General features: G+C 43.6%; 2 protein-coding genes across 2 annotated transcripts in view; both read right to left on the bottom strand.

Moving 5' to 3' along the window:
• ephb6 (eph receptor B6) overlaps window positions 1–12,382 on the bottom strand; it is a 43,750-nt gene extending 31,368 nt beyond the window's left edge. The window contains exons 1-2 of the mRNA XM_069655446.1: window positions 12,333–12,382; window positions 988–1,052 (exon numbers count right to left, since the gene is read on the bottom strand). Coding sequence (XP_069511547.1) covers window positions 988–1,050 — 63 coding nt within the window. The 5' untranslated portion in view covers window positions 1,051–1,052; window positions 12,333–12,382. The remainder of the gene's footprint in view (window positions 1–987; window positions 1,053–12,332) is intronic.
• A 2,305-nt stretch (window positions 12,383–14,687) lies between these two features.
• slc2a3b (solute carrier family 2 member 3b) lies at window positions 14,688–23,858 on the bottom strand. The gene is made up of 11 exons (XM_069655598.1): window positions 23,782–23,858; window positions 23,547–23,689; window positions 20,155–20,259; window positions 19,546–19,706; window positions 19,219–19,459; window positions 18,897–19,059; window positions 18,557–18,744; window positions 17,395–17,499; window positions 17,207–17,308; window positions 16,892–17,095; window positions 14,688–16,803 (listed from the first exon to the last, which is right to left on the bottom strand). Exons 2-11 carry the CDS (start codon window positions 23,568–23,570, stop codon window positions 16,543–16,545), a joined length of 1,554 nt encoding a protein of 517 aa, XP_069511699.1. The 5' UTR covers window positions 23,571–23,689; window positions 23,782–23,858; the 3' UTR covers window positions 14,688–16,542.
• Window positions 23,859–24,356: the final 498 nt, after the last annotated feature.

Raw genomic sequence — 24,356 nt, 5'->3', positions numbered from 1 at the left:
TGCTCGGCGCGGATGGCTCCGCTCTTTAGTTGCTCCTTGGGTTAGCCGAGCAGCATGCTACGGCTCTCCAGGGAGCGCAATGCGAACCCCCTGGGTATACAGAGTGGGCAAAATGCAATGTTACAATTTCATTTAGCAGACGCTTTTGTCCAAAGCAACGTACAACTGAGAGACAATACGCAGCAGCAGCAGCAGCAGCAGTGTGTGTAGCAGGGATGAGTGAGAGGGAAGTTGCCTTGTCGTAAGAAGCGGCCGTGATTGGTGCGTTACTGATTAGAAACAATGACTCAGTCGTCAGGCTGCCAGCTGAGTACAGCTGGGGGATATGACATCCATGTCCTGAATGAACTCACGTGAAGCTTCACGTCTATTTGACTGAACGTCTGTCAGTTTGGGACGGGAACTTAAGGGTCAATACTTGGGCAGGAAACAGTGATGAGCGAATCAAGAAAATAATGAGTCCAGGGTGTACCCCGCCTCTCACCCAATGACAGCTGGGATGTGTCCTGAACAGGATAAGCTGTATAGATAATGGATGGATAGTGTTTGTTGCAGCCCCCCATCTCAGAGGGTTGGGGGTTCGATCCCTGACAGCTACAGTCCACATGATGGAAGGATGCTGTGGCAAGACACTGAACGCCAAACTGCTCCTGAAGGCTATCAGGTATGAATGTGTGGGAATGGTCAGCTGACGGGGATCGGCACCTTGCATAGCAGCCTCTGCCACCAGTGTGCAAATGTGTGTGTGAAAGGGTGACATGTTTTTTATCATTAGTTACCCAATAAGAACAGTTTCAGTAAAGAAATGTGAGTGTTCTTGTGTTTAATCCCTCATTAGAGTTTCACCACAAAGCCCAACAAACAATGCGATTATAAGCCTTCAGTTAAAACCATATGCAACATGTGTGCAACACATTTGATTGGCCTCCCAGACAGGTCGCTTTAAGGCTCCAGCAGCTGGAGAGCACATTGAGTGTAGAGACTCACCCCTGTGTCTGGATAGGTGGTCCAGCCCAGCTCTGAGGTAGATTCCGTCGTGTCCAGCAGCATCACTGCGAGGAGAGGACGCAGAGAGAGAGAGACGAGGTGAGAGAAAACAGACAAACAACATGTGCTGCTTTCAGTTAAACGTGATTGATTTCTGCTCCGGAGTTTAAACCTGAAAGATGAAGAGGAGTGACTGTGAAACACAATTTCTAATCATTAGATACTCTCTCTTGAATTGATTCCATCAAGAGCGGAGAGAATGCTGAAGTGAAGTAGGAGCTTTTACAATCAAAAAAGCTGGTTAGTTAGACGCCGGTCTGCCGTCGGTGGAGCAGGTCCAGGTTTTGTCCACATTTCTCTTTGATTTTCTCCCCTATGCAATAAAACGAGAGAGAGCTCCAGCTGTGCGCATCTGTCAAACCCAATTACCCACTCTGAGTCATGATGTGTTTCGGCACAACGTTGTGGTTTTCAAAAAAAAGAAAAAAAGAGACTGATTGACCTGATGGGGCACTGTGATTAAAGGTCAAATCTCCCAACTTTAAAAGGCCAAAACAGTCAGTGTCACATGGTGTCCAAACTCAGCGAGCTGATGCCGTTTGGCACAAAGAGAAGCTTCTTCACGACATGTTGGCTTCACTGCCGCTCCAGCTTTTAACAGACATTTTGCATCATTTCCAACGATGCACGAGAACAGCGCGTGACTTTTATGATGAAGTGTTGTTTCACATAATTTGCTTTTAGGTTTAAGTGCTTTAAAAAGCTACCTGGCAAAGAAATCACACACACACACACACACACAGTCAGCGACTTTAATGCTGAGTGCTGCGTGCTGACACATGGCAGCTTCCCACACAAAACTGAAGCCCTTGAATTTTCCATTAGCATTCCAAAACGGTGCCGTTCCTTCGGTCTGGCACAGTTTGTGTTCGGTTCTGTTGAGGAGACGCAGATTGAACGCAGGCCAAAGTTTGCCGTGCAAACAGAGGTGACACAAACATCCGACTCCAGGTTGAGGACGCTCGCACAGATGGAGCTGTGGCAAGAAAAAACGCACGCTGCCTGATTCCATCAAACACTACACTAAACACCTACAGGGCTTTAGGCTCTCATGCAGACATCTGCCTTTGTTTACAGAAATAAATAACTCCTCTCATCGCCGTCATACAATTTTTATACTTCTGTTTCCATCTCGTGTCACACAATCGTTCAGCGGAGTAAAGGAGGCTCTTTTCTCTCTCTGGCAGCCACAGAAATATATTATCCACACAATCATCACACACACAGGAGGACGGGATTTGAAAAGGTTCCCTGTCTCACCAGCGACCTGGCTCATCTTTTATTTCTCAGGTGTACAAGCCTGTGCACACACAGCGAATCCCCCCGCCTGTCTGTAATCAAACAAATAAGAAGAAACTGATATCATTCATGGCTTGTGACACGATTTCACCCCCAGCTGCCTGTTCCCTGACGGCGCTGTAAACAGGTTTTTTTAAAGGATTATACTCACAGATGGAGACCCTGCAAATCTGTCCTCCAATCCTCCGTTTCCCTCTTTTTTCACCCCCCTCACCCCTCCTCCTCCCCTCCGGTCTGTCTATCCGTTTTCACCCACAAGCTTGTCTTTCTGTCAATCTTACCAAATTCACACATTTTTCCATGGACGTCCTCCAGGATTTGGAGTGATATGAATTGTATCAAGAAAAGGAATATAAACTGACTGTGACAGCAGAGGATTATACGCAGCCACAGACATCAGAATAAATAGTTTTTAGTGCGCCGTATGTCTGGACGGGCTGGCGGCTGGAATCTCAGAGCCGATCAGGATAAAAATCAGCCGCAGTCAGAGGACTAAATCCACAGAGCCAGGACGTCTAAAGCCCTTCAGAAGAGTGACGATCTCCATTAGTGACACACCTTTGCTGCTTTGTTTGATGATGAAACAGAAGACAAACTCAGACGACAGTTTGTTAGGTTCAAAGCAGAGCAGGCTAACACAGCTGGCAATAAACGGCTCACCTTTATGAACATTTTGGAGGATGTAGTTTGAGGTAAAGCATATCGTATTTTTATATAAAGACGTGGACAAATTAATAGAAACATTAGTTAGTGCGTCTGCATAAAAATGTAGGCGAGGGACCGGCCGGATGTTGGTACAGAAAGTGTTCTGGTTTACGTTTGTAGTACGTTTGTAGTCCAATTAGTTTTGACCAATCAAGTATCAGCAGGCTTCCATGTATGCAGGAAAACAGTCCGGGCGGAGAGCAAAAGGGGAGGAACGTAATCCGCCATAATGCCATCCCAAGAGAGAGAGAGAGAGAGAGAGAGAGAGAGAGAGAGAGAGAGAGAGAGAGAGAGAGAGAGAGAGATTGCACCAGAAGAAAAACCTTAACTTAACGTCCTGAGACTTATAACTACGTTTTTTTCTGAGTTAAATGACGCGGGGATCCTAGTAGGGAGCAAGTGGCTTGATCTACCAAACAACTGCCCTGGAAAATGTCAAAATAAAATCATTCTGTACAAATTAGGGGAGTCCATTATCCACCCATTATCTATACTGCTTATCCTGTTCAGGGTAGCAAGGGGGGTTGGGGGGTGGAGCCAATCCCAGCTGTCATTGGGCGAGAGGCGGGGTACACCCTGGACTGATCGGCAGTCAATCACAGAGCTGACACAGCTGACCTTTCACGCTCACACCTATGGGAAATTAAGAATCACCAACCAATTAACCGAACATAGCATGTCTTTGGACATGCCGGAGAACATGCAGCTCCACACAGTTCTCTACGTCTGGGCTGGGATTTGAAACCAGGAACCTTTTATTAGCGCTATCCGATCATTTTCACAGTCCAGTGCAGTTCTGCACTGCAGCAGTGGACAGTATGGACCTGTTAACATGTACGGCGAAATGAAAAACAAGTTCAGCTACCGACACGCACGGCTCCAGCCGGCTCATTAGACGTCAACTCCAACTCGATCCTCCCTTCTGAAGTTGCTTGTCGAACTGTAAGCAATGCAGCACACTGAAAAGGAAGTCTTGGCTGGAAGTCCTTTATTTCTAACAGCTTCTAAAAGTGTGCCATCCCTCTGGGAGGTTGTAAAGTTGTCCGATAATAGCCGATGGGTTCTGACATCGGTAAGTGTGTGATGTCATTGAAAACAACCAATTGATTGCTTTCCAAGCTCTGTGTCTGCTGCAAACAATCATACGTCACTTTTTAACACAATAATTGATCCTTACAAGAACATTTCACTCATGAAACGCACACAAAGTATTCTGACCTCATTACGCACCCTCCTATTTATATCAGACAAGAACACACATCCACAAAGCTGCCAATGTGTCATTCCAAATTCAATTAACCCTCTGCTTCAGGGCACAGTCATGCATAAATAAAACATAAATAATATATAGCCGACTATTTAGACATGAATATTTAAGCCTCTACTATTTAACTTCTTGTCGTGCGGCCTCGGCGGAGCACAGGTCCTCACGTCGCCTCCGCTCTTTCCCTGACAAACCTGTACACGAGGATTACATCCAGGGCCTGTTCAAAGAGCTTCATGCATGTCTCATTGCGTGACATTAGCATGTTGAATAATTCACCACGACATCCTCAGAGAAGCGTTGAGTGCGGAGTGACACACACCTCTGAAGGATTAGGACTGGGTCTTGTGTAAGTGCGCGACAAAGTTGAACAAAAGACGGAGGGACGTTTGCTGGCAGGTCCACTTGGCAGTTAAAAGCCCCTTTATTTAACTCGCAGGCGACTCAGCGTCTCTGTTATTGGTCCATCTACGGGCTGGAGACACTCAAAGTTTGTCCCCGACAGTTTGGAGAAGTGCTGAGTCTGCAATCTGGACCTGAGTGCTGCGTTAATGCACGCCGTCTCTCACGTCCTCCTGCTCCTCTCTGCTCTTTTACTCTACCTTTGCCTGCATCCTGTCCCTTGTCCCTCTCTGCATGTGTGTATTATTCATCTAAAAAGTGACACTAGAATAGGCATCTCTGTACGTTGAATAAGGAGATACTCCGCTCCATTATTGATGCCCGATCTGCTGTTTGTTTGGGCAGAGCTTTGATACTAAAAGGGGGAGACAATAGGATGAAAAGGGCAGCATTATGAAACAGGAATGAGAAGAGGAGGAGAGGTTTGTGTTTGTGCATATGAATGTGCAGCTTTTTTTTTCCCGCAGCGTGGGTGTAGACGCTCTTTCCTGTTGTGTGGAGGTGACCTGCATTAGTTCCCGGCTGTCCCCTCTGCCACTCGAGTGTTTCACTTCAGCTGAGCGACCCTCTCTCCGCTCTCTCCATCCATTCCTCTTTGCCTGACACTTTGCCTCTCTGTGTGGCCATGCATGCGCCGACACTCTCCAGCGCTAAGTGTAGTGCCGTTGTTCATGTCACGCCTCCTTGACGCCAGATGTAGGCTACTTTACCAGCCGATGGAGCCCCCGCTGACATTCAGCAAAGGATTTCTGTGTTAATATTAACGTAGGCTGGAGAGGTGTGAGCGTGTGAGCCTGTAATATGCTCCAACACCAAAGTAAATGCACCTGCAAAGAGTACAAAGAGTCACTGAGCTAACAGGTAACACACACATTTCCACAAAAAAATTCCCACAGTGTCTGCAAGCGTTCTCAGCAGTGGTCGGGTTATGTTTTGGTCTTTTGTCCACTCTTCTCCACCCATTCTTTATACGCTCCAGATTCTCCCGCCCACAGACAGTCAGTCAAGGACAGGCCTACACCAAACCATCATTACAAACGACCACAGCGAGAGAGTGATACGCCAAGACAGAGAGGGAGCAGGAGGAGGGCGGAGGAGTGGGGGAAGAAGGGGGATTAACGCGATTCCAGAAATAAGCATGCACATGTCAAAGGGGGTTATCAAAAAATTCTCTGGCGGTTGAGTTGAATGAAAGTGCAGCTGCAACAAACAGAACTTAAGCCAGGTTAGACGACAGGCAGCAACAGGCACAGGTAGGAAGACGAAGCTGCACGGAAACTGACTCTTCTTTGGCATTCGAAATAATAAGTCTGGTGGGTTATTGTCTGGTGGAATGTTTTGGGTAACTACATATTAAAGGAAGAGTTTGACATTTTCGGAAAAAACACTTTCATGCCAAAAGTTGGGCCCAATTTTCGCTAAAAAAAAACTAGCTGGTATGACGTGTTGTCTGACCTCCTTGTCCAAATAAACAACACCCGAAGGCAAAGGGAAAGTCAAAACATCATGAAGAGGAGGGAGACACAATACAGGATAAAGGAGCAGTGGATAAGGATTACTGGCATTGTGACAGACCCACTCTAGAGCAAGGGTTTAGTTTGGCCATTCTGGGCTACCATAGAAACCATAGACTGTTAAAAAAGATGGACGACATGACAGCTCCCTAAAAGTGAAGCCAATCCATGTTAAGTGATGGGATATGAGTCAAATTATAAAATCAAAATACACGCCAAATAAATGTTTCTCAAACATGGTTTCTGTCATTATAGTTAGTTCTTATCATGCTGATTTACGTTTATTTTTAATTAGTTATTTTTTTTGCTGTAAAAAGGCTGATTGACAGCTCTGTTGACCAATGCGGCTCCTGCAGCTGATCTGTTCCGGCTTAGCAGAGTAGAGGAGGAACTGGCGAGAGGAGACGTAACTAAAACAATCACTACAGTCATTAAAGTTTGCATATCTGTGAACGTTAACCTCAGACCAACACAAAGAAGCTGTTCTGCTGTTAAACACACTGACGTGTGGGATCTTTGCTGGGTTTTTTTCGGTAATGTAAGTGTGTGTTTTGGTTAGCGGAAGTGGCTACAGCGCCTCCATCCACCAATCTCTACTGCACAGCTGTGGCTCCAAATGCAACACCAGCGCAAGATGGCAGCGCCTATCAAGGGGGCTATTTCGGCTCCAATTATGTACAATGCTCACTTTGTAGATATAAAGATCGAATTCAAAGGCGAGAAAACAATTTGTATTTTACAGTGATTATACACTAATGAAAACATACCTTTAAATATTATATTCCCTTCCTGCCCAAAGATCCCTCTAAATCTCACACGCTGGCCCTTTAAATATGGTAATCACACATATAACACACTTTTTGAGACAGTGCATCCTGGAAGGCCTCCATGCTGTTGCACTAAGTTGAAGACAGAAAGGTGAGAGAAGTGGTTGTGTAACTAATAAAAAAAGGCAGCTTGAGAGAAGTTCAAACCAAGCTTACTTTCACACCTTTGCATGGCTGGCTAATCACGCTGTGAAGTTGGTGTGAAATCTGTTTGTTTGTTTCGGAGGGTTAGCATCATGAAGCTGAAAGTTGGAAAGGTGTGGGGGGATGATTCAATGGAGGACACTGGTATCTTTAGATCAGGAACACTGTTAAAGCATGTTGGTTAAATAGGAAGCTACCACCTGCCGCCAGTTAGCTTAGCATAAAGATGGGGGCATAAAACAGGTAGCCTGGCTCTTTGCAAAAGCAACAAAATTGGCACCTTTAAAACTCACAAATAAGCAGCCTACATGTTGTTTATTTAAATCTGTATACAAATAGAAATGTTAAAAACCACCACTTGAGATTGTATGGTGGGTTATATACTGTTAGTCTTGATAAAGCAACAGAAATACAACATGTCAATTAGTGGGTTTAAAAGTGCTGGTTGGAGGATATTGCTAGCTGTTTCCTCGCATTTCCAGCCTTTATGCTAAGCTAAGCTAAGACCCCTGGGTTGGGGCTTCAAATTTAGCATACAGCCGTGGGATTAGTGTCAATCTTAACATCCAACTCTCGAAGAATGCAAATAAGAGGACTTCTAAAGTGTCAAACCATTCATTAAGCCTGTTCAGGTGTTGCTACACTTCACACTCTTCTTCTTTCAAAACAGTTTAGACACACTTTGTATGTTTTAAGCCTGAGAGGGATCGGATTTGTCACAAAGGAAGCAGTCATGGCAGTATTTAATGAGACCAACGCTATAAAACCTTGTGGAAAAATACTCCTCAATGGAGCTGCAGCAAAGAGAAGTTGGTCCCTCCACCTACTTAATTGTTCACTGGAGGAAAGAAATGTGTGCAGAGTGGAAATCAAAATACCAAAGTTGCTTCTAAGAAGCTTTAAGTTCTCCATTAAAAGGAATCCAGACCTACCGTCGAAAACAGACCCTGCTACAAACACACTGTCATCACCACCTCCGCCCTGAACGGCCACTAAGGCAGAAGGAATGTAAATCTGAGAGGAGATCGGTTTTCTCTCCTTGTGTCATTTCTGAACCTCGAAGCCTTCAACAATCAAACTCTCGCCCTGTTCAGCCGCTGCCAACACACAAACTGCCAAGTGCGGCTTTAATATGAAATTTAACCCTGCAAACTGCATTCCACTGCGTCACAGCAGTCCATACCACGCGTTCATCTTTCACTTACAGTTCGGCTCTGACTTATTGCCTGTCTGCACAGGCACATTATCCGCGACGCTATCTGCCACGACTCTGAATGAGTCAAAGCAGAGAGTCTTGGCTCGCAGCCGCCGCGGGGCTTCAGCCTCTCATATCACAAATGGCAGATATGTGATTCATTTGAGGAAAAGTGGCCTAATGTCATTACTGTGCTCTCAACAGCTAGAGAAAATTATCTTGCTTTTGAACATTACATGTGAAAACGCTGCTAAAAATAACTCCTGGTCACAGTTAAGTGTTGTCGTGTCAATGATGGGGATGCTGCTTCCTCCTCTCCCCGCAGGAACATTATTCCTCTCGCTCTGCAGCTCTGTGCACATGCAGGCAGCTTTTCAGGGCTGAGTGGCATCCATCCTGCTGTGACAAGCACGCCGTTTGTTTGCTTATCACACTTTCTCTAATTTATCTCGTCCTGAAAAGGGGGATTATTACACCCAGGATAAGGACAGTAATCAGCCTAATTAATGCCCGGTTAAAGCTGAAACCAGAGACGACAGGAAAGACGGCCCCCGTGACCTTAAAGTGAGAATGTGGCCCCAAGTTTATACAGACTGGTGTCAGGTAACCAGGGGCCAGAAGAGTATTCTGACCCTTTTATTGCTTTTAATTTCTAGAACTACAATGTGTAGGGCTCACTGCATTGTTTCGCAGAAATCTCCAAGTACAGAAAAGTTGCAGAAAAAGTAGTTCCATCAGAGTGAAAGAACCTCATGGGAGGATAAAACTCTCTCTTTGACTGATGTTTTATTGTGTTTAGATGTTTTAGATCCTTAGTTAAAGCTACAATCATATTTTGCTTATAAACTAGAAGCTGCAGTTAAGAAAAGTTTTTCATCATATATTAGCTGTGTCTCAATTCAGGGGCTGCATCCTTTGAAGGACACGAGCTACGGAGGATGAGTCATTCATATAGCCTGCGTAGACCACTGAAATGAGACGGTCTGGTCTACGGAGGATTTCCTGTTTGCGTCACCAGCTGTTCCCGCCCTTTGCGTTGCCAAACGGAGCTCCTGTCACCTAGCACCAGGTAGCTAGTGGGCTAACTAGCTAGCATAACTGAAGTCGCGTAAATTAACCTAACCTAAAGATGATTTGTTTAAAGGCCTCTTTCGTGTTTTTGTAACATTTCGCTAGCTATTTGATTGAGTTGAAACTAAAAGTGTATTTCTTAGCCGCTTAAAGTCTGCCATCTCGTGAATTGGCGCCGAATGAATCTTTGGGCCGCGAAAGATACACCCGATGGATCCTTCGTGGCCTGGGAAAAGGAGGACGCATTTGTCAGCCGCATCTGCTGGAGCCTTGGAAATGGGACAGTCTTCGCTGCGCCGCTGTGACTTTCAAATACACCCTTAGAAGGATTGCAGCCCCTGAGTTGGGACACAGCTGTTGTGTCCACAAGAGAGTGTAAAATGTCCAGCTTAATATAGGTGGAAGCAAATATACAATTTTTTCATTAGTATGAGACATCAGTAATTAGTGATGTAAATAGAAACTGATTACAGTAAATCTTGGCCAACACCAGGAGCCACCGGTTTAAGCTGTGAAAAAACATTGCATTTCTAAGATCATTATGTCTTTTTCTTAAAATCCTAAATATAATAATAATAATAATTATAGCTGTCAGACAAGTGTGGTGGAGTAAAAACGTACAATATTATAGTCAGGGGAAATAAGTGCATACTTTTTACAGCTGCAGGGTTGGATAGAGAAAAAAAGTTAATCACATTTGAATCCGTCTTGTTCCTAGTTAACGCTTTAGTTCACAGTTTGTGTGGCCTTTTTGCTTTCGGTCGAAATCAGGCTGCACTTCCTTCTCAGGGTCTGACATTAGTCTCACTAATGATACAAGGTTAATTTCTGGATCTGCATCGCTCAGCGAGCATCAGTGCAGCTCCACTCAAGCATGATGGGAAGCGCTGGAGGGGCATCAGGTGTGCCTCCTGCACAGGCCTCCACTTCAGCAGCGTGTGTTCATCCAAAGTGAACACGCAATCCTCGACAGAGATCGAACTGTCGGAGACCGACGTGTGGCGTCACATCAACAACCGCACATCAACAATGCATGTGGGCGAACTTGTCAACACTGACACAGGCAGCATGTGAGAGTGATGAATCAAACGCCCTGTCACTCACACGCTCTGTAGTTTGTCTGCATGCAAAGAGGCAGGGAACTAGTTTTTTTACTCCAGACAGCAGGAAGGAGAGGCTTCTATAGTTTGTGGTGTAAAAACAGACGATAATAAGGCTGCATACAAAGATACACTTCAAAAGCAGACTACAAAGAATAGAAAAAGCAGACAGTAAACGAATCAGTCCAGACAAACAAGTAATCTACTGTGATCAAAGCCGGGGCAGACAACAAATCCCTCCTCCGTGACATAACTAGATGTTTCAGTTCATGTGGATTTGTATGGACGACCATGCTATTGGGTTAATACTGTATTACAGGAGCTCTATTTCAATTACACAAACAGAGTCAGTGGGCCAGTAACACCGTGCAGCCTCCCTCTCTCCCTCTCCGTCGTTCTGTCTCATCTCAGTCCAGGCCATCTGTTATACGAATGCAGCTCTAATAAAGTGGCATGAGTCCGCCATATACGTTACCTCTGTTATAGACTATAACTGACACACACAAACCTCGCCAGTAAAGCCAATGGGAGATGAGCGTGAACAGGTGCAGCTGGACCCCTTTGGAAGTAATTGCGTGCTGACTGCTGAAACCCTCTAAAGTGTTGGGGACAGGATGTGGGAGCAGGAGCTAAGTATAGGCGGACGCTAAAGCACGCATGCACCTATAAGAATACACATGCATATGACACACACACACACACACATGAAAAGGCAGCTTGAGTCATCAAATTATCGCCAGGTTTCTCAAGTCAGCCCACTCGGATGTAACAGAACATTTCATACTGACTCGCTCACTTGTTCCGATACAGATACCTGGACTTGATTAAGCCGATACCGAGCACCCCTCTGATACTAGTGCGATAAAAGCATATACATAATATTGGTGGAAACAACAATTTGCAACACTCTCTGCTAGCAACACACAGTTTATCGGCGCATTAAAATGTAGCTTAAACCAATGGATTTCTGGGAGGCTAATTGGTTATATAGGCAGTAACAAAGGCCGACTGTATCAGTATCGGTATCAATATCGGTATCGGAACAACTAATAATATTTCCAGTCATATATAGAAAGTTAAGAGCAGAGCAGACACATTCATTAAAGAGACTATGACAAGAGCCCTGGAGACGAGGGGGGGGGGGGGGGGGTCCCTGGCTGTCACATCCGTGAGATCATGAGTGACACGGCGGCCGGGGGGGTTGCCAAATAAATAGGCAAAGAGAAAAAGGGTTATGCAACTTATTATTCATTTGTCTCCGGCCTTATTTCCATATTCTTTTGTTTGCGGGAGATTGTGAGGCCGCGGCACGCACCTGGCACTTCCATGCCAACAAAGTCCTGTCTGATGTGCGGCACACAAGCATCAACACACACGCTCATGCACTCAGACACAATGTAAATGAAAGAAAACAAACATACAGGGGGGTTTTAAGCTGGGGGAAAGGTGGTGGTTAATCAGCGGGTCCAAAGCTGGAGTTGGAGCCCACAGAAATGTGACAAATCAGAGTTTCTTGAGGTGTTTCTGCGGCCTCAAGAGCCACAGTTTCACACGTTTTTCAAAGTACCAAGAATTCCCAGAGAGCCACATTCTTAGAGCGCTAGTACAGAAGCATACCAAGAGTCCATCCTTCACTTGTGGACTCATTATGAGCACATGATGGGATGGTAGCGCTGTGCAAAACTCTCCATCCCCGCTCATACCCCACAAACACGCACATGCAGTCACAGGGTGCAGTGTGAATAGAAAAAGTTTAGTTCTTACCTTCCTCAGCTGAATTAGGCTGGAAAAACAGACAGAGAGACAGAAAGACACTCCACATCTCCACTACAGAATGACACTGACAGAGAGAGAGGGAGGGAGAGAGCATGAAAGAGGGAGATAGAGTGAGTGTGTGTGAAAGAGCGAGAGAGAGAGGGAGAGGGGGGTGAGAGAGGGGGTGGAGTCTGTTTGCTCCCTTTATCCGCGAGAGAGAGAGAGAGAGAGAGAGAGGGAGAGGGAGAGAGAGAGGATGGATGAATGGATGAGGGAAGAAGAAAAATATTTACAGAGCAGCACATACAACAAGTACACTGCCAGCCAAGGAAGTAAACAAAACACTGTTGTCACAGCGACGAGGGAGAGGAAGAAATCAGAAAGGGTGAGAGGAGGAGAGTGGGAGAGGGATTTGTTTTTTATATTTTAGAGAAACAAAGACACAGAGAGAGAGAAGCAAGATAAAGTCAACAAGACAAAGTGACTGAAGGAGAATGAGGTGGAAAAATTAATAAACAAGTTTGTCTTGTCTCCGAAACAACTGTCTAGACATGCCGGTTCCAGCTCCCCTCCAATTCCTCGCACATGTTTCTTCAAGGCCGCTTGGCAGACAAACTGTGGCATCCCTCACATGTCTGAACACTGTGCTAACTTGCATTTTTCAAGCTGTGGCATGTAAGAGTGCCCAACTTCCTTTTCCTGAGCTTGGTGTCTCTTGGTTCTACCTTTTATGGAAAATGGATATAATTTAGACACATTTTTTGGATGCTCTCCATCCTTCATGTGGCTGTGTCCTCCCTCTTCTTCTAACACCCCCCTCACCTCCTCTTCCGCCTTCCTCTCCTCGCCCCTCTGTCTCTCAGACACACTCCTCGCCTCACACGATTGCTCATCCAGACAGCATCTAGACACGCAGTCATACACACACATTAACACACAAAAACACACGGAGCTCAACAGCCCTCTGGCCCATGCACGCCACTCGCTGGTGAGACCGCAGTACTGCAGCTTGTTGATGGACTTCATGCCCCAGTTCACCGCAATGAGGAAGACTTCAGCAGACTCTTACAGGGAGATGTTGCCTATTGGCTTGACACAGTTATTAGATGGCCCCATTCCCAGCCAGCCGGGGGCCCTTTTACCCAGGGCTCTTTGCTCCGAGGGGCTGAGGGACAGGAGGTGAAGTGCACAGGGAAATGAATCTTGGTCCTCCAGTTATTAAGAGGGAAATTACAAATTATTAATTCATTTTCAGTGCTTTTAGTGTGAACTTTTCCCCTGTGCTAGCATGGATAAAATACCCTATGTGAAGAGAGCTGAAACTTTAGTTAAATAAATAATGTTTCAATTAATGGCAAAACTTTTTGTAATCAATTAATTAAGAAAAAACAAAATAAAAGACTTCAACCTCAAAACACAACATAAACACATTTTTCAGTGGGACTTACACTTGCCGATGTCTGCCGCTTTTTAAAGCCCATAAATCCTTTCATGAATCAAAGTCGCTCCTTTTAAGGACTTTCCTGAAGAACATACTGTATTTAACTTTTCTTCAGCATCAAAGTAATGCAAGTCATAGTTGTCTGTACATTCACGAGTCCAATGCAAAGAGGAGCTGTTAAGAGCTAATTCGGCATATTTTTAATGGCGCCATTTTTGTGCCAAAATATAATTTAGATAAATGTAAATAAATAAACCAAACAGAACCAACATTGTAACGTAGCCTGCAGCTAACTAGCTTACTCCATGCATGGCTCATCATACTTCCTGCTTACATCTCCCAAAGGATTCTGGGACAATTTGGAAAACGATGATAATCTCCAAAATAAAGTTAAGATGAAAAAATTGTTACACAGTTGTTAAAATCTGTGTTACGAACCCCTATGCTGTGCACTACATTATAAACTTACCCAAATCAAAAATGGTTTAATAAAAAATATAGTAGTAACAATGACAACACATTAATTAATATATATATAAATGTGTTTATAGAATTTCAAACCAACAAGAGGCATCAGATTTAATTTCCCTCAAGTGCCATAATTAAGCAGCCACAGCCACATGGAGAAAAATAACCCTGGTTTTATACTCATGGCTTTATTTCAGTGTCTAAGAGTGTTGGTTAGCCTTACAGCGTATAACCCATAGACTGTATAAATAAGGTATAACTGCTCAGCTAACTGAGGTTTTGCTGCGGTGCAGAACAGGGAATGGAGCTGCCACAGTGGAGAAGTGGGAAGCAGACAAAATCTCTCACACTTTCACTTCAGCACAGACTGCAGTTACATTAAACATTCATGACAAAAAAACTTGCTTTTGACTCATGGCATTACAGACAGAAAAACAGACAAGTCACACAATCCCTTAAAAGGTGGCACATTTTATTTCCTTTTTAGTTTCTCAAAGCAAGTGTCACTCATATTATTACAGCAGGAGAACAGAGGACATTATAGTAGAAAAACAGTCAAGGTCATGTCTATTCTGACTCCTGCACACACTTAACCGCCAGTCTCTTCTCACTTCTGTCTACAGTAAGGCAGCACAGTGACATTCAACATAGTAACAGTATGTCCAGAGTGCAAGAAAAATCAGTGGATGTGACATAGATGAAACAGGATAATGAGGAACAAATAACAACCAAACCCGAACACATACAGTATATTTACAAGAGAGCAACACACAACATAAGCAATCATGTGAAAGTAGTCAGACTGCAAAAGTGCAAATGAGAACTGTGCTAAGCTAGAACACTGAAAAGTGCGAACATCCAGAGGAAGATGCGGCTGTACAAAACACTGACTTACACTTAAAAGCATGTAAACTGTAACTGTCATATTGATCATGATGCGGCAAGTGGAGATTCTACAGTATATACACATGATTTCAGATCATTAGAAACATATATATATATGAAAAGACTTTTTTGTGTGTTAGCCATCAAACCAAATGCAAATCATTTAGTGTTATTATTCAACATCACCACACCACATGGCTAATATCTGGTTTCGACTGCTATATGTGCTGTTATGTAAATATCAGTAGTCTTAAATGTGTGTCAATACATCCCTCAAACATCTTTCTAACACTGGCAAGCACTTTTGATTTGATGTAACACTATTTTGTAGATTGTAAGATATTTTATTTCATGAAAGTTACTGCTTTGTTCTGATGTCAAAACAGTTTCAAGTACAGGGATGGATAAATGCATTTTCTATGCATTAACGGTCAGAAGCAGAGAGTACAATGTAACACAAGTAGCCACCTGAGGTTTCTTATCAAACTGCTGTAATGCATACAATAAAAGTCATGTTTATGACAATCCGGCTGTAACCTGCAATAAAACCATAAAACAAAAGAGGTTAGGTTGTGTTTAAGCCTAAACCAAGACTTTGTTAAGGCTGGGCAGTGCTGGACTACATGTAAATCTCATAGTAACAATGTCTTGATGCAGACAGTACCAATGTAAAAAACTGTCCTTGTTGTTACTTATTTATCAGCACAAACGCTGCTGACTTTAAAAAACAGACAAACACAAACATCCTCTTCTCTCTGGGGACGCTGCGCGATAGGATGAGAATAAATATTTCTTTTCAGTTACGTGCTTAAATATATGTATTTTGAATCTCGCTGACTTCCTCCATGTTTGTTCTGTAAGGCAACATGGCTCCCTCCCCCCTCGCAGCAAGGCACATCAGGCAGGCAGACAGGACAACAAGTCAGTCTTTTTTTTTTTTTTGGGTCAGATAACCAAGGCTCCAAAACCGGCTTTTCAGGCTTGACCTCAATACATAAACCCCCCAAATCCTGCAACCTTTAAACACTGGGGGTAGCTGAGGACCTGGGACTTAACACTGAACATATGTTGATCCTCTTATACGCCAATATGCGTGGAGCTGGCCTGGGAATGTCAACAAATATTAAGTAGTAGTAATTCAGTTAAGTTTGACCTGTGTTTTAAGCAGGATTACTGGGAATCTGACAATTTTTTAGACTTTTTGTAACAGGGCTCTCTTAAAAAAACACAATTTAATTTAAAAAGGCACACTAAAACATATATTAAAAAACTACAAAAAAACGTGTGTTAATACACTGAGTTGGCTTTTGTCTAAGCACACCCTGTTGCTCTTTTATCATTTGTGAGTTATAAAATATAACTCCTTTAATATCTTTATGTCTGAACCCTGTTGTCTGTGTTGTTCACTAAGTCTTTCTTCTTCTCTCAGGGCTTCTCAGGAGGAAGATCCACCATAGGAACCTTTTCTGTAGGCGACATGGGAACAGGATCTTTGTTCTCCGGCAGACCCACGACCATGGCCTCAGGATCAGGGGACGTGGAGGGTTTCCCGGCACTGGAAGCGAATCCCTGAGCGATGTCGTCAAAGGTCCTTCCTTTGGTCTCAGGCACTCGCAGGAAGGTGAAGATAAAGAACATGATGAGGAGGACCATGAAGATGATGAAGACGTAGGGACCGCACAGTTCCTGAGAGAAGAGGGGAAAGATGTTTATAGCTGCGTGATAACTTTAAACTGTTTGTACATGTGAAGTTGTTGTGAAAATGTCTTCTTACCTCAAGTTTTGGGAAGCCCAGACCAACCAGGAAGTTAGCAGTCCAGTTGGAGAAACCAGAGATGGCCATGGCAGCAGGTCGGGGCCCCTGGGAGAAGAGCTCCGCCACGATGAACCAGGGGATGGGACCTGGACCCATTTCAAAACTGGCAACGAAGCCGAACACAGCCACTATGGCCAAGTAGCTTATGGACTGGTTGGTCTTCTGCTCAGAGAGAAAAACAAAAAGATTGAGGATGTAGGCAGAAATTAGGACACTTTTATTTTGTTAAGCAAAACCTCACAGGAGGGGAGTATCAATGCAACCGTTACTCACCGCCAAAGACAGCGAGATCGTCATAAGGAGGGCACAGACAGCCATTCCAGCTAAGCCAATCAGGTGCAACGTCCTTCGCCCAGCCCGTTCAACCAGAAAGAGCTGGAGTCCAAACAAGATAATCAATATTCCAATAATGATAAAACCTGCCTTGTATTGAGACACCAAACGAGTAGTCAGACACTTACAGAGACGACAGTAAACACAGTGTTGACAACTCCGGCTCCTATGGTGGCGTAGATGGGTTGGGTGACACCAGCTGTGTTAAATATGCCTGTAGAGTAGTAAAAGACCTGACAGGGGAGAAAGAGGAGGTGTTACTTCTAGTGTGAATAAAATGAGTGTAGTGTTGAAAATGACATATATTCATATATATTTCATAATTCTTTTTGCTTGCTTGTAGACAAAAAACAAGCTTAAAACCTAGCACTGACTACCATTACCTTTTAGAGCTGATAAGGCTAACGTGTTAGCATAAATTAGCTTATTTACACATCCAGCAGACACAGAGAGCATTAGCATTTATTTGGGGTTCTGTTTATGTCTACCAAGCTAAAGTTAGTACAATATTTGCTCCCTATTTTGCTCTGTTTTGGTCAACACCAACTCCTGACAGAAATATCTAGCTCTTTTGCAGCTTGCTCCGTTACGCTCATTAGCTAGTAGCTAACTTTGTCTGTTGTTTGGTGATAGGTAGGTAGGGTACAGTTTAGCATCTTAGCTAAATAAAAGATGCTGTAAACGTTTAAATTATTCTAACTACAGAGGTGAGATGATTTTAATTTGTGTTGTCGGCCAGAAAACCAAACCAGTGAGCTGAAAGGAGCTAAAATGCTCTGTAACATAAATATTTGATTAGTGCAGCTTTAACTTTTCTGGTCACACAGCAGAGACTTAGTTGTTGCTTTATGTACGAGCTGCTGTGCTGGGTAGGGGTGCAGCTCATGAATGATAATTTGTCTGTCAGGGTTCAGTCGATGTTGCAGCCTTTAGCCGCAGGCTGCAGCAGCTTAACTGTGATTGTCAGGTCAGACGCAGCAACGGCTAACACATTTAGTCAGCTGGGTTACATGACCTCATTAACAAAATACCTATTAAATACCACTGTGTTGTGTCTTTCCATTGACCCTCAGAGGCTAAACTTATTCCGCTCAATCTAACACCGCCTGCAGCCATGACGCATCTCTTGTCGTGTGCTTGTCAGAAACATTTGTATCATTGCAGTGAATGCTCCTTTAAAGATTCACGAGATGACAAGTTTGAAGATTGCCCTCTCACTTTTCAAAGGCTGACACTTGATAATTACATCCATAACACTCTACTCCATTATGTATCATGATGCGAACTCACAGCGTTGATGCCAGACAGCTGCTGGGAGAGCTGGAGGATGATGGCGATAATGATCGGTTGACGGTAATTTCGGGAGCGGAAGAGTTCAAGGATGGTCACTTTCTTTTCCAAGGCCATCTTCATCTTTTCCTCCTTCATCTCCTGAATGTCATCGGTGACATCTTCACAGCCGCGCAGACGCACCAGAGCTACAGAGAGAAGGAAGGATGGATTAATAGAGAGGAGGAAATAAGAAAATGATGCAAAAATGATTTTAATCCAGAAATCGTTTTCAATTTACTCTCATTAAAACCTGATGTTACCATCTTGTTGACATAATGTAAACTCTCTTCAAACTGACCTTTTCTTGCCTCCTCCTCCTGGTTGAGCACGATGAGCAGGTAGCGCGGGCTCTCAGGGCAGAAGGGCAGCATGATGGTCTGCACCACGGCTGGCAGGATGGTCAGAGCCAGCAGCAGAGGCCACAGAGTGTCTGAGCCCAGCAGAGCCTCCAGACCGAAGATCTAAAACACACAGGCAGAAAACTTCAGACATCGCTCAAATTCTTCAACAAAAGCCTTTACTTTAAATCAATTTTATTCTGAAGAAATCCACATCCGTCTGCTCAACTGAATACAAAAAGCATCAACAACATAATGATAGTAATAAAATCACCATCGTACCTGAGCAATCAGGATGCCAACAACCACGCCCAGCTGATGCAGCGTGCCGAAGGCTCCTCTGACAGCAGTGGGAGTGATCTCGCCCACGTACATGGGGGTCAGACCGGTGCACAGACCGCAGAACACACCGATGATCAACCGTCCAACGATGACGATCTCGTAAGATCGACTCACAGCCGACAGTCCCATCAGACCCCCGCCGACGACAGCCAGGATGTTGACTAGCAGCATGGACTTACGCCTAGTGAGGAGGAAAGAGAGCTATGAAAGTCATGTCCGTCTGGTGTGATATGGTAAAGAAAAGCGGCTTACCATCGAAGTTCTCACCTGCCAAATTTGTTGACCATTGCTCCGACAGAGAAGGACCCGATCATCCCTCCCACACTGAAGATGGCAACAGCAAAACTCCACACCATGGTGTTTGTTCCCTGGCTGAAGGGCTCCCCGTACCGCTCTATCGACACATTCCGGAAAAACCCGCGCAGTTTCTGTACAACCACGGAAAAAAGGGCGGCCGGATTAAAAATGGCAACTTATAAGAAAGTGTCAATGTAAGGGATAGCAGATGTGACAGAGCTTGTGCTTGATGTGTTTTGGGGAATTCTTGACACAGCCACATGGGGGCAGGATAGCTTTTAGCAGTGCGACGTCACACAGCTGTGCTCACAAATGGAACAAGAAAACCTTCTTATTGAGCATTATAACACTCATGAAGGGCGACTTGCAGAACCACAGACACAGAACAACATATGAGGTGTTAAAATGATTCATTACACACTCAATGTCAGGAAATTACAAATCATGTTGTTTTGCAACTCTAAATAATCCTGGAATTATGCCCCCTCCCTTCAATGTTTCCCCACTGACATTAAGCATTAAACATTAATTACAAGCATTCAGCTTTGTGGTAAGCATGTTGCAAACACACACACACACCTCCTCAGGTGCATTGATGACCCCGGTGTTGTAGCCAAACTGAAGGGAGCCGATGACCGCAGTAGAAACACAGTAGAGAAGGTAAGCGGTCACCTTCTTCTTCGGCTGCGTGGAGACAAAAACACAGAGATGTACGGTGAATCAAACAATCAGCGTATGGAGTTTATGTACAATCATCCCCCTCAGTGTGCGTGTGTGTGTGTGTGTGTGTGTGTGTTGGATGTGGCCTGTTCCTGGCTCTACAAAGCTCCTGTTGTTTATACTGACACTTGTTACAACACACAATGAGCCTTTCTACATCTGCCCTCCCTCCCTGTTTTCAGCTCTTTGCATTAGCGACCCGCAGCATTGCTGTGAGAGAGCGAGGCGTTACAACACCGCACTGGCTGCGTGAACTGCTGCAGCTCTGAGGTATTTCTCTGCTAAGTAGCTAAAGACACCCTGAGAGAATAAGACTGAATCCTATTGTGAGTGTTTTTCCCTGCTGGTTTTCAGAATTAAAGTTGGCTTAGCTCATAATAACAAGCTAATACGCTGGACATTAATCTCCAACACAGCAGGGCCTGCAGGGGAGAGAAAGATGTGATATGTAAAAGTATCCGAGCCTGGCTGAGCTGAGCGGAGTAAACGGTTTAAATAAGGTTATAGAACTCAGTCTATCATGTGCAGGCATCCTGCCAAAAATGGAAATCCCCAATCAAGGTTTCACTTCAATGATCCAACTAACCGAGTGACTGCATTTCTTTTAAATGTACTGTAATACATCAACTTTCGAAGAACTTGCATGCAAAGGTGATTATTTGCATGCAGAGTCCAGTGGTTAATGACTAAAGCCTAAAAAGGGCCCATTAATGGAGGGTAATCCATTTTAATCATGCTGTTTAATCCTGGTATTTTTTAAGTCTACCCTTGTTTGAACCTGTTAAACATCAGTGAAACATTCATGAAGCTAATTATTCTGTTGTTCTGTACATTTTGTAATCACACTCAAGTCAAAAACAGCCACGTGTATGAAGACAAGCACAATGAGCTCTGTCCTCATTTTTAACTTTACATGATACGACTATCTGCTCAGATAAAATAAGACACTGCTCGAACATCATGAAACATTGAAGGACCCTTATTTTGAAATCCAAGAGCTCAAAGATTGCCCCTCCAGAATAAAACTATCTGTTCGTTCCTCCTCCAAAGAGAACTTCAGGTTCCTTGTTCCCTTTAAAGAGCGTGTTTGAAGTACATGATATCTCTGCTGGCTTCTATCAGGATCCCTTTAAGTTACATGAGTCAGAATGAAGTAACACAGGAGGCAGTGATGAAATAACAGAATACTTCACTACGCAGAGATAGTGATTGATAATCAGCTGTAATCAGGCTACAGTTTGTTTCTCAGTAGGACATCACGGCCTTGTCTCATAATGAGGACCAAAACCAGCTGAACGCTCTGATGTCACGTGGACGTTATGTGACAGACGCAGTGACGCAGGAAGTGCTGCAAACATGATAAAGTGATACTGAAGAGGAAATACAAAAAGCTGGTAGTAAAACAAGTGCATGATAAAAAGAAGAGAAGAAATGACATGAAAAAAAAAGAGGAAGCGAGCCAACACTTCAGAATGCATTTACATGAACATGATATTTTAAAAAGAAATTCATTGAAGTTGTAACCTGTCAGATACCCCGGGGTGAAGGAGACACAATAGCAGATTAGATGAAGAAAAACTGCATGCGGTTGTGTGGTAATGTTGTGTATTTGCATGTGAAATCAACTATTGCATCTGCAGCGACCTGCTGATGTTGAGCAAGACTGTGACAAAGCTATAGCATTGTTTAATCCACCTCTTGCTTTAACATCGTCTCTTATTAGGGAGTGGACGCCTGAGTAAGAAGCATCATGTGGATGCACAGACACGTAGTCACTCTAATGCATTTGTTTGTTTAATACTTGCGTGTGTTGGAGTTAAATCAGCAGCCGAGAGATTAATGTGTTTCAATACCTGCAGCTGCATGTTTCAACAACATGCTGTTATTATTCTGTGTTTGCAAAGAAACAAACTGTATGACACTCTGCTAAAAAAGGATAGCATCAATATGTAACCGCAAGTAATGACTGATTACATTACACAGATACTGGCAACTCACATGTACTAAACTGAGTTTAAAGAGCTCAGACAGTTCGGACGTGTAAACACAAACAAATCCATGACAATTAGTAAAAATCTGATTGCTCATGAAGATCATGTGACATGATTAAAAGTTCTGGACAGGCAGCAAAATGGACCTAATGGTGAGATTGTTTTAGATCTGCTGTTTCCAAGACCAAGTATGAACTTTAAACCTCAGTTTTTATGCTCTTAATTTGGTGATTTTAATAAATAATCATATGGAGGAATCAAAAAAAAGATTCCTTTCCTTCTACATTACACCATATTCCATATTCATGTCATCGAGCAATCTTTGCCCCCTTCTATCGCCAATTAAATACTTTTAATTCCTATATCAGCTTTCTATTTCCCTTAATGTTCTTTCTGTGTTGCACTGACTCTTTCTTGTGTCTTTTATGATAAACTTTTGCAGCACTCCTTTTCAGCTCTTCAATGCGGAAACTCTGAAAGGAAACACATTTAACTTAAGAAAGAAACACTTTGGTTTTGCACAAGTCTTTTTGGAGAGCATGCCAATGTTCATTTTCTGGGTAGTGGTTACATCGACACTGATTGTGCGAAAATCTTTGGAAACGCCCATGAACATGAAGTAACAGCTTGCAATGTGTTTCCAAAGAGAAACCACAGGCAGGTTGCACATAACAGTAGGCACATTTTCAGTCTCTATATGTGTCAGAGACATAATGTATTCAAATTCACTATTTCACTAACTACACTAACCTGTGTTATCACTACGAACAAGCCTTATTACTTTGTGCTACATATGTGTTCTCACTTTCTCCCTTCATCGTGCTACTATTTCCTCATCTCCTCTTTCAACCCTCCTCACAAATAAAAACCGAGAAGCCAAAACATGCTCAAGTTCAAACTTGCCACCCGAGAGCCCTGTCTCCCACTCTTTCTCTCTTAGTCACGTCCTGGAGTGCTCGGCTCCCACCGCCTGCTCCTGCCCTCGCCAGATTGGAAAAATACAGAATTGCCAGCCTGTGACTCGTAAATAACAAGCTCTCATTCATTAGGAGGTGTTTGGCACAAGACTAGAGCTCAGGATGGAGCAAACAATGGCAAAAGAGTGACACTCTTCCTCAGGAAACACTGGGAATTATTCAACCAAAATAAAGCCCTATCATGGGTTTAGAGACTGCAATTAGTTATAAGATAGGAAAAATAATACAGATTAAAACCAGAAGGCCAAGCAGCGAGAAAAAACTTTATAACATTTATATTTACCTTTTCATCCTCCATCCGTTCCATCTTTGCTGCTTGATAGAAGATATTCAGAAGAACACTGCAGGAACTGACGCCTCTCAGGCTGAGCTGTCTCTTATATCCTTATGAAGACACACCTCTGTGGAAAAGGTCCGCTGGAAAACCTGAAACAAACACAGGAGAAGAGGAAATATGACAACCTTGTAGGAGACCCTCTTTCTTTTCTAAAACAAATACAAGTTTTAGCATCACAGACCTTCTGGACTTAGATGCTGAGGAGCTCTGTGCAGCAGCTGAAGCTCTTTACTGCTCTAACTGAATTCAACAGGAGTCAGTGCCCAAATGACAGCAAACCCCTCCCTCTGCTTCCTTATTCACCCTCCTCTCCTGCTCGCTCTAATTATGAATTCAAAAGAGAAGAGTGATGTAACTCCCTCTTTTCAAGTTGCATTACTGTCGCTGTGCTTATTTTTATCAATACAAAGAAGAAAATAGCAGCTGAATGAGCTGAAGGGGCGTTAATAACCCACAGTGAGACATGGAGCCGCAGGTGATGAAAGTGAACAACTGGATTTGAATATAAATGTTATATTACGCGCATGTCTCTTCTTTAAGTCTAACAATGTGACAAAAAAAATACAGTTAACATTAAATAAGCTTGTGAATGACTTCGTTAGGCAGTGACAAACAGTAGAAGTCAGAGGCTAATTAAGATAAAAGTTTGTTTACCGTTATGTGTGCCAGCCCTTGTGTATCCAGCAAACCAGTCTTCACCTGACTGACTGATAAATGGTCCTCCCTTCTATGTGTGTGTAGTTATAGTTAGTGGCA

Source organism: Semicossyphus pulcher, unplaced genomic scaffold (genome assembly GCF_022749685.1).
Source record: "Semicossyphus pulcher isolate SPU_LCO1_2020_fin unplaced genomic scaffold, fSemPul1.0.p SCAF_9, whole genome shotgun sequence".
Taxonomy (NCBI): domain Eukaryota; kingdom Metazoa; phylum Chordata; class Actinopteri; order Labriformes; family Labridae; genus Semicossyphus; species Semicossyphus pulcher.
This window is presented reverse-complemented; position numbering and strand designations above follow the sequence as displayed.

Bases quoted from the DNA above. Each gene is read 5' to 3' on its own strand.
- slc2a3b (XM_069655598.1), bottom strand. From the start codon at position 23,570: ATGGAACGGATGGAGGATGAAAAG. The intron at 20,260-23,546 runs GTAAATATAAAT...GTCTCCACGCAG, and splicing joins AACGGATGGAGGATGAAAAG to CCGAAGAAGAAGGTGACCGC. The intron at 18,745-18,896 runs GTCAGTTTGAAG...TTCTCTCTGTAG, and splicing joins GGAGGAGGAGGCAAGAAAAG to CTCTGGTGCGTCTGCGCGGC.